This window comes from Alosa pseudoharengus, unplaced genomic scaffold (assembly GCF_046254945.1).
Source record: "Alosa pseudoharengus isolate Yale_2024_CS ecotype anadromous, Long Island Sound unplaced genomic scaffold, YU_APseudo_1.1 YU_APseudo_1.1_scf_24, whole genome shotgun sequence".
Lineage (NCBI taxonomy): Eukaryota > Metazoa > Chordata > Actinopteri > Clupeiformes > Clupeidae > Alosa > Alosa pseudoharengus.
In genome coordinates this window covers 2,239,988-2,254,647 of record NW_027468689.1, presented here as the reverse complement: position 1 = coordinate 2,254,647, position 14,660 = coordinate 2,239,988, and the positions used below count along the sequence as shown (strand labels likewise).

Here is a 14,660-nt window from a genome sequence, read left to right as displayed (position 1 = left end):
ATTGGTGCCCGAAGCATATCGCCAAAACTTCCGTGGGATGCGCAAACGTTTTGGTCAAACATATGTGGTGTTTGCAGACGAATTGACTACCCAGTTCAATCGTTGGTGTTCTGCATCGGAAGTCGAGTCGTTTGAGGAGTTGCGTAGTCTCGTTTTGATTGAGCAATTAAAAAATTGTCTTCCCGAGGAAATTGCGACCTATGTCACAGAACATCACGTTGTCACGCTGGCTGAAGCGGCCGTTTTGGCGGATGACTACGCATTGATTCATAAAACCAAGTTTTTTGGTACACCATCAGGTCGAGACCGTGCACAGTGGAGTCGCCCAGCTCCTCGTAAAACCACGTCTGACGCACCTACTACTTCTAGCAGGTCAGAATTTCGTACTGAGCGCACTCCAAATAAAACCGATCCTAACATAACTTGTCACTTTTGTTTAGGCGTAGGGCACACGAAGTGGCATTGTGAGGAGTTAAAAAAGAAGAAAGAAAAAGAACAGAAGTATAAGACCAGATCCCGTACTACTACTCAGACTAAGGATGCGGCGCTAGGCTCTGGCTTGGTCATAACCCTCCCTAGTCAGCGGATTAATGTGAGCGAGTCTGACCTTGAAGAGAGTTTTGCTCCCTTTATTTCAAATGGCTTTGTGTCACTAAGCGCTGAGGGAGAAAAAGTGCCGATTAAAATACTTCGAGATACTGGTTCGGTCGAATCATTTATCTTACAGTCAGCTTTGCCGTTCTCGTCTGCATCAGATTCTGGTCAGTCTGTTTTGGTGCGTGGAATTAATCTTAATGTTTTATCTGTGCCACTGCATAGAGTGTATATAGACTCCGACTTGGTCCAAGGTGAAGCGCTTGTTGGCGTACGTCCTGCGCTCCCGTTATATGGCACCGCCATGATTCTTGGTAACGGTCTGGCTAAGTCCCGAGTATGGGCCAAGGTGTTGCCTAGTGTTGAACATTCTAACCTAGAACCTCTATTCGAAGTGTGTGAGACTCCCCGTGTGTGTCCGGTGTCTGCTGTGACGCGCTCTGCTGCGCGCGAGGTTATCAAAGCAGGTGATGGCGACAGTCCTGCGCTGCCGCCGTTCCCTGGTTTGCCTGAGTCTATCCCGCGAAAACAGCTGATTGAGGCGCAACAGTCTGATACTTCGTTACACCCTCTATATGCTAGAGTGAATGACATTCAAGACGGCGATATCAAGCATGGTTATGTGGTTAGAGACAACGTTCTAATGCGTAAATGCCCGTCGCGCAGTGGACTCGCAGATGAGTATAACTGGCAGGTCGTAGTGCCCTCCTCACTGCGTAAAACAGTGTTGACAACAGCCCATGATGATGCAGGTCATATGGGAATCAAAAAGACCTATGACCGAATCCTGCGCTACGGTTATTGGCCCCGTGTTAGGCGCGATGTTACATCGCACGTGAAGACCTGTCACGTTTGTCAATTAACTGGTAAGCCAAATCAGACGATTAAACCTGTACCTCTTCGGCCGATAACCCCTGCACCTAAACCTTTTGAACATCTTGTGATAGACTGTGTAGGACCATTGCCTCGTTCGAAGACGGGTTGTCTTTATCTGCTTACTGTAATGTGTCAAACGACCCGTTATCCCGCAGCATATGCCCTGCGTTCAATCAAGGTCAAGCCAGTGGTTAAAGCACTGTCACAATTTATTTCCATATTCGGATTGCCTAAGATAATACAGTCGGATCGTGGTACGAACTTTACGTCCAGAACATTCTCACAAATATTACGCGTGTTAAAGATCCAGCATAATAAGTCATCTGCTCGTCACCCCCAGAGTCAGGGCGTCTTGGAACGTTTTCATCAGACGTACAAGGCAATGCTGAGAGCGTATTGTGTACAATTAGGCACCGATTGGGAAGACGGCCTTCCCTGGCTGCTGCTGGCGGTTAGGGAGGTGACTCAGGCAAGTACCGGGTTTAGCCCAAACGAACTTGTGTTTGGCCATAATGTGCGTGGTCCGATAGCATCGTTGATGGATAGTGAAAGCAGTGAACCTCCACCGAGCATGACTGCTTACGTTGATGGATTCAGGCGACGTTTGTATGCCGTTGGGAGATTGGCAATGTTGAAACTGCAAAAAGCACAAATGACAATGAAGCAAGTGTACGACAGGAAGACCGTGTCTCGCTCTTTTAAGCCTGGCGACCAGGTGATGGTCATTTTGCCTGTCATACACTCTCCATTTCAGGCCAAATTTGCAGGGCCGTATACAGTGATGCGCCAAGAGAAAAATGACAATTATGTAGTGGCTACACCAGATAAGAAAAGACGGACGCAACGGTGTCATATAAATCTGCTGAAACCCTACTTTGATCGGGATGGTCTTGAAAAAGAAAATTTGCCGACTGTAAAAGTTGAGAGAAGCTCCGTTCCCAGTACGGTGGTGGCAGCACCGGGTGAGGACGGCGCTGTATGTGCTCGTGCTCAGATCTGTCCTGCCACTGCTGTCTCCTCCATGCCAGCGGTGGCAGCGCTGGAGGAGGTAGACGCATGTGAACCCGACGATGCAGCGTTGTTGGGAAAACTCAACAACACTGAATCATTGGCTAACTTGTCATTGTTGTTGGGCCATCTGACTCCAGATCAGGCGTCTGAGTTAGGAGCGCTGATAAAAGAGTTTCCGTGTCTATTTTCTGATACTCCCACTCAGACTACTCTAATTAGTCACGATATCGATGTCGGGGAAGCCACCCCAATTCGTCAACGCTTCTATAGAGTTTCTGGGGAGAGACAGAAAATCTTAGAAGGCGAAGTAAAATATTTACTAAAGAATCATTTGGCAGAAAGGTCATATTCCAGCTGGACAAGTCCTTGTCTTTTAGTTAAAAAGGCCAATGGAACGCATCGGTTTTGTACCGATTACAGAAAGTTGAATAGTGTAACGAAACCTGACTCTTTCCCACTCCCTAGGATGGAGGACTGTGTGGACCAAGTGGGGTCCGCTAATTTCGTTACCAAATTGGACTTGTTAAAAGGGTACTGGCAAATTCCGTTGACAGATCGTGCGCGTGAGGTTTCCGCCTTTATTACATCCAGTGGCTTGTACGAGTATAAAGTCATGGCATTTGGCTTACGTAACGCCGCCTGTACGTTCCAAAGACTGATGAACCAAGTAGTTGCAAATCTGGACGGTTGTGCAGTTTATTTGGATGACGTGGTTGTACATAGCGCCACCTGGAGTTCACATTTGGAACAACTTCGCAACTTGTTCGTCCGACTGGCACATGCCAACCTCACCGTCAACCTGGCGAAGTGTGAGTTCGCCAGGGCGACGGTGACCTACTTAGGTAAAGTGGTTGGTCAGGGCTTTGTGCGTCCCGTGCGTGCAAAGGTCCTGGCTATAGATAGTTATCCACCGCCGACCAGTAAGCGAGAACTGATGAGATTTCTCGGTATGATTGGATACTATCGTAGTTTTTGCAAAGATTTCTCCTCTGTGGTCGTACCTTTGACTGCTTTGTTAAAAAAGAACAAGCCTTTCATGTGGACGCCCGCTTGCCAAGCGGCATTTGAGAAAGCCAAAAATCTCCTCTCGTCTGCGCCTGTGCTTGCAGCTCCTAAATTGGATGAGCCGTTTAAGCTACACGTAGATGCGAGTAATGTGGGAGCTGGAGCCGTTTTGCTCCAAGATGATGAGAATGCCGACGAACGTCCCGTATGCTACTTTTCGAGGAAATTCAATTCCTATCAGTTGAATTATGCAACAATAGAAAAAGAAGCATTGGCATTAATCTGGGCTTTGCAAAATTTTGAAGTGTACCTTGGGGGTAGCCCAACGCCTATAGTTGTTTATAGTGATCACAACCCGTTAACTTTTCTTCACTCTTTACAAAACCCAAATCAGAGATTGATGCGCTGGAGTATTTTCCTCCAGCCGTACAATCTGCACATTAAACATATCAGAGGCAGAGAGAACGTGATTGCGGACGCGCTGTCACGCGCTCCTGTCATCTAGTGTTTACTATGTAATTTGTTCTAACGTCTGTGCCGTCTCCTGTGTTGTAGGCCTATTGTCTTTTAAATGTTTCAGGTACCGGAACATTAGAGGCAGTGTGAGTCAAGGAGCCGCTGGTGAGGTCGTGGGTTTTAAAAATGGTTTGTGAATGACATAGAAAAATACTGATATTGACTTTAAAAACCGAATGTGACTTTCATATGGATTTTGAATAAATTAATTATGTGACCATTATATTATTGGGGATGGCGCTAGCGTTAATGGTGATGGGTTTTTGATAATTAGGCCTAAATGTATTGATATTGGTGATGGTTGCGCTGGTGAACTAGGCTAATGGTGTTGAGTAGTAGAGTTTTCCAGTTGGAGATGGATGAATATTAATATTGTGATCTCGTGATATTAGTAATTGCAAGTGTGTTTTTCTATGATCTTGTAAAAAAAAAAAAAAAAAAAAAAAATATGAAATGTAGTAAGTAACGGTATATGTGTTTCATAATTTCTGTTGTCAACTAACCTCATTGGAAATCCAGGGGATTTCTTTTATGGGGGGGGGGTGTGACGGCCGCCAGGCCCTGTCTGTAATGGTCTGCATGTGTCTCCCCAATTAGGACTGATGAGGTGGGCGGGGTCGCCTAGATCGCGGCCTACTTCTGGTTCTCGGTCCTGCTGTTCTGTGGCTTTTGCGCCTTGCTGCTTGCTGTGCCGGCTACCGCTGATCTATTTAGTTTAGGTTTCCTTTGATGTAACATGCAACATGCATACGCTACATTTCCTACACCCAACACGCGCCCGCACCACACTACTGAGAACTGACAACCACCTGCTTTTACATTAGTCTAGTGTTTGTTATCGTTCATTTTCGTTGTGGTTTATCAAATAAACCTTCGTTATTGTTAAAACATTCACGCCTTCGTCCTCTATCACTGTCTGGTTGCCCTAGGCCATGATACGGGTGAATTTGGTCAACTTACCAGCCACTGTGGTGGGTAGAGCTACTAACATACCACAAATTGTCAGATCCGGTCTAATTTTCATACTTATTGACGGTTAAAAATAAGAAAGTGTCTGTAGGGATCATGTAGCCTAACGTTACCAGCCTATAAGGGTAAATCGCGCTGATTTGAAGTTCTACAACTCGTAGTGAGCCGCCACCGCAGCATAGCCTATAGGCACTGGTGCAGCGCTTCACTTTCACTTCACTACCATTAAGAAACTGTCACTATGCTTTCATGTGCCACTGCTAGATTATTTCAGGATGACTGCATAGACATAAATCTAGTGAGATCTGTGGATCTGCGTTATATCTTCACAGGCTAATATTCTCACCTAAATAGTTCTCTTTTGAATTGGCCCGTATAGCTATTTTAATCCGGCCCGCGACACGCTGCTATTTAGACCTATGAGGCAGACAGACGGACATCTCCACACCTATTCGTCGTGGTGGAATATCTCACAAACTTTTCATTCAAGAAATTACAAACCGTATATCAGAATAAACAGCAGAACTTACCGAACACAAAGGTGTAAAGCATTCCCTTATACAAGTTATAGCCGTTCCAGAGTAATCCGGTTTTTTGAAATTGAAGCAAATGTCTACACGGTCTCCAAATTTGGGCTTTTGTCATACACGATAAGGCCAAATACAAAATAAATGTTAACAATATCGCCTAGATAACTGTACAACCAGAGTTTTTTCAATGTAGTTTCACAAAATGCTAAGCATGCATATTACGTTTCTTAAAGCTGAGCTGTGCTTAAATTGTTCAGTGCATGATTTCATAACGGGCCAAATAGAAAATAAATGCTAAATGTTAAATATAGCCTTGATATCTGTAAATATTTAAATCAGATGATGTACACTAGATCAAGTTGTAGGGTTGGATTATAGAATGCTCCAGAACTCACACAAACGGAGTCTTAAAGGAGCCACACCACTTTTATGACAAGACACTATAGAATATGAATGTGGTTCTATTGACCTTTAGTTTTGTTGCTACTGTGCTTGGATGACAGCTGGTAGGTTTAGGGCAAAATTCAGCACATTTTAGTCGTATTGCAATAATGCTGATTACCGTGATCATTTTGGGTAGCCTACTATAATCATGATATCACATTTTCATGCCGTTTCTCTAGTGGCTGGTAAAAAAGTTGAGTGGCTGGTAGATTTTGGAATCCACCAGCCACAGTGGCAGGTAGAAAAAATATTTCATTTCCATCCCTGAATGAATGGTGTGTACACTGCAATATATAGAGTTAACGTCACGCCATACGTCACGAGGTGACAACTTTGGTATAAGTTCTCGGTAAGAGATGCGGCTACGCGCAAGGGGTTTCACACAGTCTAAACGACGCCATCTGGCGGTCTTCCACCAGTCGTAGTACCACGGTTACATACGTAACCAACGCTTTCTAGCCTCACGTCAGCAGCACTGCATCACCCATAGGCCTACATTAAAACAACCAGCGGATGGTGGGCGGGTGCGGTTTTGAAAATTGGTCAAAAAACTTTGGTGCTGATGGATGGCGGATGGATGATAAGTTTTGCTATGCAGTTATGGTTGAAATAATAGCCCATCAGCGCATCTCTAGTGTGCAGTGTTGTATAAAGTACTAGAAAGCAATACTTGAGTAAAAGTACAAGTAACGTACTAGAAAAAGACTTTGGTAGAAGTGAAAGTTACCTTTTAGAATATTACTTAAGTAAAAGTCTTAAAGTATCTGTACTTAAGTATCAAAAGTAATTTTCTGATATTTAATGTACTTAAGTATTTGAAGTAAAAGTAAAAAGTAAAAAGCAAGCGGTTTTATTTTTAACTTTTATTGTGAACTTTATTTTAGCTTTTTTTGGCAAAATTGGATAAATGAAGCAACATTTCAGCTATTACTATCCTGTAGTTTTTATTAGTACCATGGTTCAACAAATGTAAAAGGTTATATAATAATTCACTTCAACTGAGAAGTTAACAAAAAATATTCCACTATTCCACAAGTTAACAAAAACAGAAAGAAAAAAAAGAAAGCCTTTGAAATGTAGCCTATCCCACGCTTCCACAAAGAGGCATATTGAACTATTTAGGCTACATGTTTTTTGCATGGGTAGTCTATATTGTTGTTTAGTGATTTAGCCTACTCCTTTACTACACCCTCTTCTGAGCAAACAAGGCATATAGGTTTATCATGTAGGGTAATTGCTCTTTCTTACATTAAATAACTTTAATTTATCCTCTCTACTTGTCCCTGTAGTCATGGCCTTCTCATCACTAATTTCGGGCTCATCATTTTCAGTGGTCGATTGGTTGATCTTCTGCTCAGTCTCTCCTGGCCAATTTCTACCATCCATTCTTCCTGACGCTTGTGTCTAGTAAAGGTGTTTGAGTCGTGACTCACTCGGATCTTTCACCCGTGTCTTTAAATTAACCCATGAGTCGCGAGTCTCTAGTATCATTAACCCGGATCAGTTGAGTCCTACTACAATTCAATCTAAAACGATAAACAGCGCCACACACAAACCTCTTGCAACATTAGCTAGCCTCCTAGCCCTAGCCATCGTAGCTGCCAAAAATTTAACAATTTCGTAGGCAACCACAACTCCACAAATCAACTCAAGCGACTGAGTGAGCAGGCAGTCCGAGATAACTGGTTAACTTCCCGCAGAGCCGGAAACATTGCAGACTCACAGACCATGGGACTCAGATTGGAACGGCTGAGTAGCAATCCGTGTTAGTCGGATCAGCCGGCCGGTTAGGCTACGTTGAGTACGAGTCAGTCGAATCAGCCGGCTATGTTGTCATGAGTGGATCTGCGAGAGCGAGTAGCTCCTCCTCGAGGTGAAAAGCAATTCCACAACAAAAGCCATTTCTTTCACTTCTGAAATAACATTCAATGTTCTGCATGTAGCCTAGACATAATTAGATTTGGTGTATAGATGTAGCATATTAAAATGCAATTAGGTTGTGCAGACAGTCCGAACTGCACGCTCATGGAGCTGCTTGATAGCCTATCTACCTGGGTCAGTCGAATCAGCCGGGCAGGCCGGTTAGGTTGTTATGAGTGTGAGTCACCGAATCAGCCGGCTACGTTGTGAGTGGATGGATCTTTAGAGTAACTCCTGGTCAAGGTCAAGGTGAAAAACAAATCCACAACAAAAGCCATGCTTTCACTTCTGAAATAACATATGTTCTGCACGCATAGCCTACTTTAAAATGCAATTAGGTCGCGAAGACAGTCCGAAACATTGCAAGCTCTGTATGGAGAGTAGGCTAGCCAGTCGGGTCAGCCAAGCGGGCCGGTTACGTTGTTGTTATGAGTGCGAGTCAGCCGAATCAGCCGGCTACGTTGTCATGAGTGGATCTTTAGAGGAGCGAGTAACTCCTCGTCAAGGTTAAAAGAAAATCCACAACAAAAGCCATGCTTTCACTTCTGAAATAACATATATTCTGCACGCATAGCCTACTTCAAAATGCAATTAGGTCGCGAAGACAGTCCGAAACATTGCAAGGTCTGTATGGAGAGTAGGCTAGCCAGTCGGATCAGCCAAGCGGGCCGGTTACATTGTTGTTATGAGTGCAAGTCAGCCGAATCAGCCGGCTACGTTTCATGAGTGGATCTTTAGAGGAGCGAGTAACTCCTCGTCAAGGTTAAAAGAAAATCCACAACAAAAGCCATGCTTTCATGCTTCTGAAATAACATATATTCTGAACGCATAGCCTACTTTAAAATGCAATTAGGTCGCGAAGACAGTCCGAAACATTGCAAGCTCTGTATGGAGTTGCTTGAGTAGGCTAGCCTACCTGGGTCATTTGGATCAGCCGGGCGGACCGGTTACATTATGTTGTTATGAGTGCGAGTCAGTCGAATCGGCCGGCTACATTGTCATGAGTGGATCTGTAGACGAGCAAGTAGCCTAGTTTCTACTCGTGTCAAGGTGATAATAATAAAAGGCCTAATGAGAATAGTAGTAGTAGTAGTAGTAGTAGTAGTAATAATAATAATAATAACAATAATAATAATTTATTCACTGCAGGGCATTTCTACGTTCCTGTTTCTATGTCTACATTGAAAGTCAATTGCTTAGGCTAGGTTAAGACAATAAATAAACAGTCTGGCTCAAACTGCTTTCTTTCCCGTGAGTGGGTGGAGGTTTTGATGCTATTATATTAGGCTATTTTATATTATATTATATTAAATTATATTATATATTATATTAGGCTACCTAACATGATATATATATATATATATATATATATATATATATATATATATATGTATAGCTATGATTAATAGGCTAATAATATTAGTTGCCTAGTATTAGCTGCCTATAATACCTATATAATAGATTCCTAGTAGCCTACTATTAGTATATAGTAGTGGTAATAAACATTGTAGCAGAGTAGCATTAGACCTAGGCAAATTTTCTATTGTTAACAAAACAACAACAAATAATTAATTATTATAATATAGGCTACCCTCCCTGTCAATAAGATCAACGTTTCTGAACATGAGCACCAAAAAGATGAACAATGTGTGGATGCACTTTGACCAGGAGAGCAAAACTCTTAGGCTAAATGCAAGTACTGCAAAACCTGGTTTCAAATCATGGAGGATCCACATCCAACATGAGAAGGCACTTAACGAAATGAAGCACCCCACTGCACTGCTTGAACGTAGGACTGAATTTCTTTGCGATTTAGCAATACTGACTCAAGTGACTCAAGTGACTCGTTCAACCCGGAACAGTTTAGTGAGTGACTCAGAATAACCCGGATCCTTAAAAGGAATCGAGTTTGACAGGCCTAGTGTCTAGCCTACTGTAGGGCCGGCTCAGCTATCCGTATCTGAGAAAACTTTTTGGAAAATACGGGCTATGGACCCAACCAACTCTTTTGGGAGGGGAGAACTCCCTCACGTAGGCTACAACCCATGCAGACATTGGGGTCATGCACAGAATGCGGAATGTGTCCTACTTTAAGAAAAGATAGACTAACGTGACAAATGTCAATATTCTTTTCCTCGACCAGCCCAAAAGTGAAGCGGCCCACCGGGAATTCTCCCGACTACCCACCCTGGGCCTGATTCAGTCTTACTCTTCCTGGACTGAAGACAAGTCCTGCGATGCTAAATAGCCTTTCACAGGCCGCTGAGGCAGGTAGCGGAGTGTTCAGCTACACAGAAAGCTGCCAATATACAGAAACATTTTTGGCAAATACGGCCACGGGTGTATGACGTTCTCTTCACCACTACCCTGTTCACCGAGTTCACCACTATCGTCGGGGTGGTCGTCTATGATAACGGGAGGTCCTCCAGTAGGTGCTCGTGCTTCCATGGCGGTTTCAGTTGTGCGTCCTCCTCCTTTAGCAACAAACACGCGCTGAAATAGAGCGCGGAGCGTGCGTAATGCATTTATCTAGGAAATGTAGTGGAGTAAAAGTGAAAGTTGACATAAATTTAAATAGCGAAGTAAAGTACAGATACGTGAAATGTCTACTTAAGTACAGTAACGAAGTATTTGTACTCCGTTACATTACAACACTGCTAGTGTGTGTGTCCGTCTCTCTCGCTCAGAGGGGAGGGGGAGGCTGAGGGGTCGATCAAGCATGGATTCTAAACTCTGTGGTGGATAGGATCTACAATTAGGTGTTAATTAATATTACTACGCTAGGTCGAAGTACTCCCAAGTGCTATTGCGCCAAACATTGTAGTTCTCCTGTTTATTCGCTTGGAAAATCGCCACGTTTCATGTTGTTTGACCGTAGACATTTTAATCAACTACTCCTGTAACTGTGTTTAAGTCGGGAAAACGTGGATGTTTTTGATTACTTCTACATCTGGCTACGTCTGAGCCCGCTAGCATAGCAACATGCTAACACATTCGCGCCTCGCACCAGAGCGTTTGAGTGCACGTACCGACACGGGAGAGATATGACTCAACTCGTAAAAGTTAAGGTAATAACATATATTACTACTGTCATTGGGTGGCTTGTTCCTTTAATAAGATGTTGTTTGGCATGATTATTATCGTAAGTTGCGTGTGTTGTGAAGAGACTACTTCGACTGTGTTAGCTAACATTAGTTGACAAACGTTAGCCACGAAGCATATTTAATTAGCATAAAGTTACCAAGTCTGCTAACGTTACCTACCAGCTGCTGGTATGCTAATTGTTTAAGCAATATAGCATGAGTGAGTGGGATTGGTCATGGATATTCCCACGGGTGTTGTTCGGCCGTAGGCAGCAGGCAACAACAGCCGTGGGAATATCCATGACCAATCCCACGATCACGAGTGCTATATTGCTTTTATACAACAATTCTACCACAAACTAAATAATCTGAAAACACCCCATTATTGTTTAAAAATGTTAATTTCGACATCGTTCTTACGCATCAAAAAATAGTAGTAAATGTTACACTACTGTGCACAGCCTGACGTGACGATGCTAGCATGTTAGCAGCGGTTAGCTAACTATGCTAATGTTAGTTATCTACAAGTCTCCTCCAAGTGACAATCATATTATACACAATGCTGGCAATGCTGAGAACAATTAGCATCCTCGTTTATCTTACTTACATTGAGTTGACTGTGTGGCTTAATCCATAGATGTGGTGAAGCACTGTTTCGTTATGGTTTGCTAAGGAGTAACCCATTGCTTAAAATAGTGGAGAGCTGGGATGAGAACATTGTGTCAAATCTTCGCATTGTATCGCGGAGTGATTTATTATTAGCTGTGCAAAGTCTGAGTTGAAATGTCCAGGGATATTCCAACTCATGGAACGTCTCTCAGCCAATCAGAAACAAATAAATAGTTCCACAGAACCCAATTGTTGTATAAAGTTCGTTTTGTTTCTGTTTAGCAGTTACTACCCAGTGAATACAGAACTATGTTTTTATGAGTCTGTCTTTGTGTAGATTTAACATTAAAGGACAAGTTCGTATTTTACACGTAAAGCCCTGTTTTCAGATAGTTTATGATTAAATAGAACGTTTAAGATTGAAATTTGGACACATGCTGCTGTCCTGAGAATTTTCGGTTTCTGTGGTAGTGCCCCCCCTCCTCCACAACGCTGCATAGGTGCACTGGAACAATCCTTCCTAAAGCGCATTAAACTTTCGTTTACAAAGACGTGAAACTCACCGAGTGGTCAGGGGTGTTCACTGATATGCTCACACAAAAATCGCTGCAAAAGATTCTTTCCAACAGGTTTTATCGTAGTTTTTGTCCAACTCCATTGACTTGTATTGGATGTGCTGTGAGGTACGGTATTACTCCGCTGCCGGAAACGGATATGGGGTTGTTTGTATTCTTTCTGTAGTCTTATGCAGTCGCGGTATCGTAGGCTACTACGCTATCCAAATTATTGTCACGTCCAACCATGGCTAATGCTAAAATGTCTTGGAACTTGCACGATGTGAATGATAGCCTACGTGAATCATTACGTTTTCATCATGAAAGTTCCACAGCCAAAAAAATAGTAAACGTACAAAATCATGTAGCCAAATTATTCATGTAGGCTAGGGTTAGTGTTAGGCTTATGATGTGAACATGACAGGTTATGGACATAACAAATAAGTTCATTTTCCGCCTGTTACAAACGTTACGTTACAAAATGTCAACCCTACCCCAAGTTCTTCCAACTCTGTCGTCCCAGGAGGTAATGTGGGAACCGCTGTATTTCTCAAGCGAAAGAGCTTTTTGGGCGATTTCTTTCGACCTCCAGCGAAGTTCAGTAAAATGGGTTACATGCAGCTATTCCGACATGCCGCTTCTTAGACATTGGCGTCTAATTGTCGAAGTGGCGGCATTAACATTGATTTTCAAGCGTCCCACTATTGCAAAAAAAAATTTAGCGATACTTGACCTTTTCTTTCAAACGTCCTGACATTCCGACATGAGGTCATTAACAGTGGCGTAGCCAGGATTTTTCAACGGAGTGGACTTTTGCGAAGTAGGGTGGGCCTTTATTTTTTTATTCCAATATGGGCAGCATAGGCCTACAGTAATCGTCCCAACTTTAAACAACACACGAACACACAAACAAAATTCAATCAATTTGCAATGACCACGGCTGAAGAGTATAATATGACTATTCATTAGGCCTACATAATTAGCCCATATGAAACTTGTGCGGCCTTTATTGGTGCGGATTAGCCTATGCATGATGCAGCGTATGCGGGAAATTACTGTATTAATATAAATGGCAGTACAATTATCATTGTACTTAAATCAATGAATGTGATTATGTCCTAGTTACGTGCGCTTTAGTGTCGTACACTGACATTCGTCAATGGGGATAGTTGCCGACCCTCATTAGATGTGGATATTTGGAGGCAAGGATAGCCTTCAAGAAACAAGGTTATCGCAGTTGCTGTGAGACATTCGGCCCTTCTCCAGTCTCTCTCAAAATCAAAACACACCCAATTCACGCTTGGACTTTTCGATTATGTTTCTAAATGTTGGGACTGATGGACACTGAACTCTGGGGGTTATTTGAACGTTCGTTGTGAAGTGGTTTACTGTAAAAGGAGCGTCGGATATCCCGTCTGTCTTCGCACAATTATAGGGCCATGATAATGCATGCGCTAGCCTAGAGTCGAGAGAAAGAAGACTAAATAAATATGCAGACATGTTATGTGCAATTCAACAACTGCACGCATGACATGTAAAAATAGCCTACATTAATTGAGTTTATCCAACCTGCTGGCAAGCCAAAATGCGTTGCATATGGCTTTATCACTGTCCTCTAAAATGCAATAGCCTATAAGCAACTTGAATATATCGCTCACCCAGTTTGCACACCCTGATGGACACTGAACTCTGGGGGTTATTTGAACGTTCACTGAAATGGTTTAGGCTACTGGAGCGTGAGAATTCCGCCCGTCTTTGCGCAATTGGTCATTGATTGACGGCCATTAATTAATTATATAGGTGGCCTGCACGCACAGAGTTTGTTTGATGCATGGAGTTTCCGACCGTTCTCCCCTGAGAGCTTAGAGAATAAAATGAGGAGAGCTACCTGTGTTTTACATAATGTGTAACATTTATTCACATGGCCAGTTCAAAATCACCTACACTCTTAAAATGAATGTGTTGAAAACAACACAACTTGCGTTGTTTTAAACACATCTCTCTGTCCAGATAGGGACAACACAGTTTGTGTTGTTTCCTTTTTTATTTGTTAGGGCCTACACAATATGTGTTGAAATAACACAACTTGCGTTGCAAACAACACAACTTGCGTTGTTTTTTAACACATATCTGTGTCCAGATAGGGACAACACATTCATTTTAACAGTGTAAGGTTTTGACTGAAATGTGTGCCAATATCAATTATTGGGAAAAACATTGTTTGCAGTGGATGGCGGGTGGATTGTTGATGTCTGCAGGTGCAGCTCATCCATGCATGTTGGAATTTGATAGGATACAGGAACTGCAGAGATAAATTGAAAATGTGGATTGGTAATGTCGGAATAGCGGTACTAAAAAAAGTCGGAGTAGGGGCATGTCTAAATAGAGGCATGTCGTAATAAAGGTATGTCGTAATAGAGGGTCGTCGTAATAACGGGATGTCGTAATAAAGAGTGAACCCCAGTAAAATGCAGACCGCAGAGACACGGTGATCAGCTTTCTGCAGTTTCTCAACAGGTGTGCTCACATCCAACCCCAGAAATTCCAGC

The 14,660-nt window shown here is 42.8% G+C and overlaps 1 protein-coding gene across 1 annotated transcript in view; it reads left to right on the top strand.

Annotated features, from left to right (window-relative positions):
• Positions 1 to 898: 898 nt before the first annotated feature.
• The window catches only part of LOC143142701 (serrate RNA effector molecule homolog), a 42,578-nt gene continuing 28,816 nt past the window's right edge, over positions 899 to 14,660 (top strand). The window contains exon 1 of the mRNA XM_076303776.1: positions 899 to 1,444. Coding sequence (XP_076159891.1) covers positions 899 to 1,444 — 546 coding nt within the window. The remainder of the gene's footprint in view (positions 1,445 to 14,660) is intronic.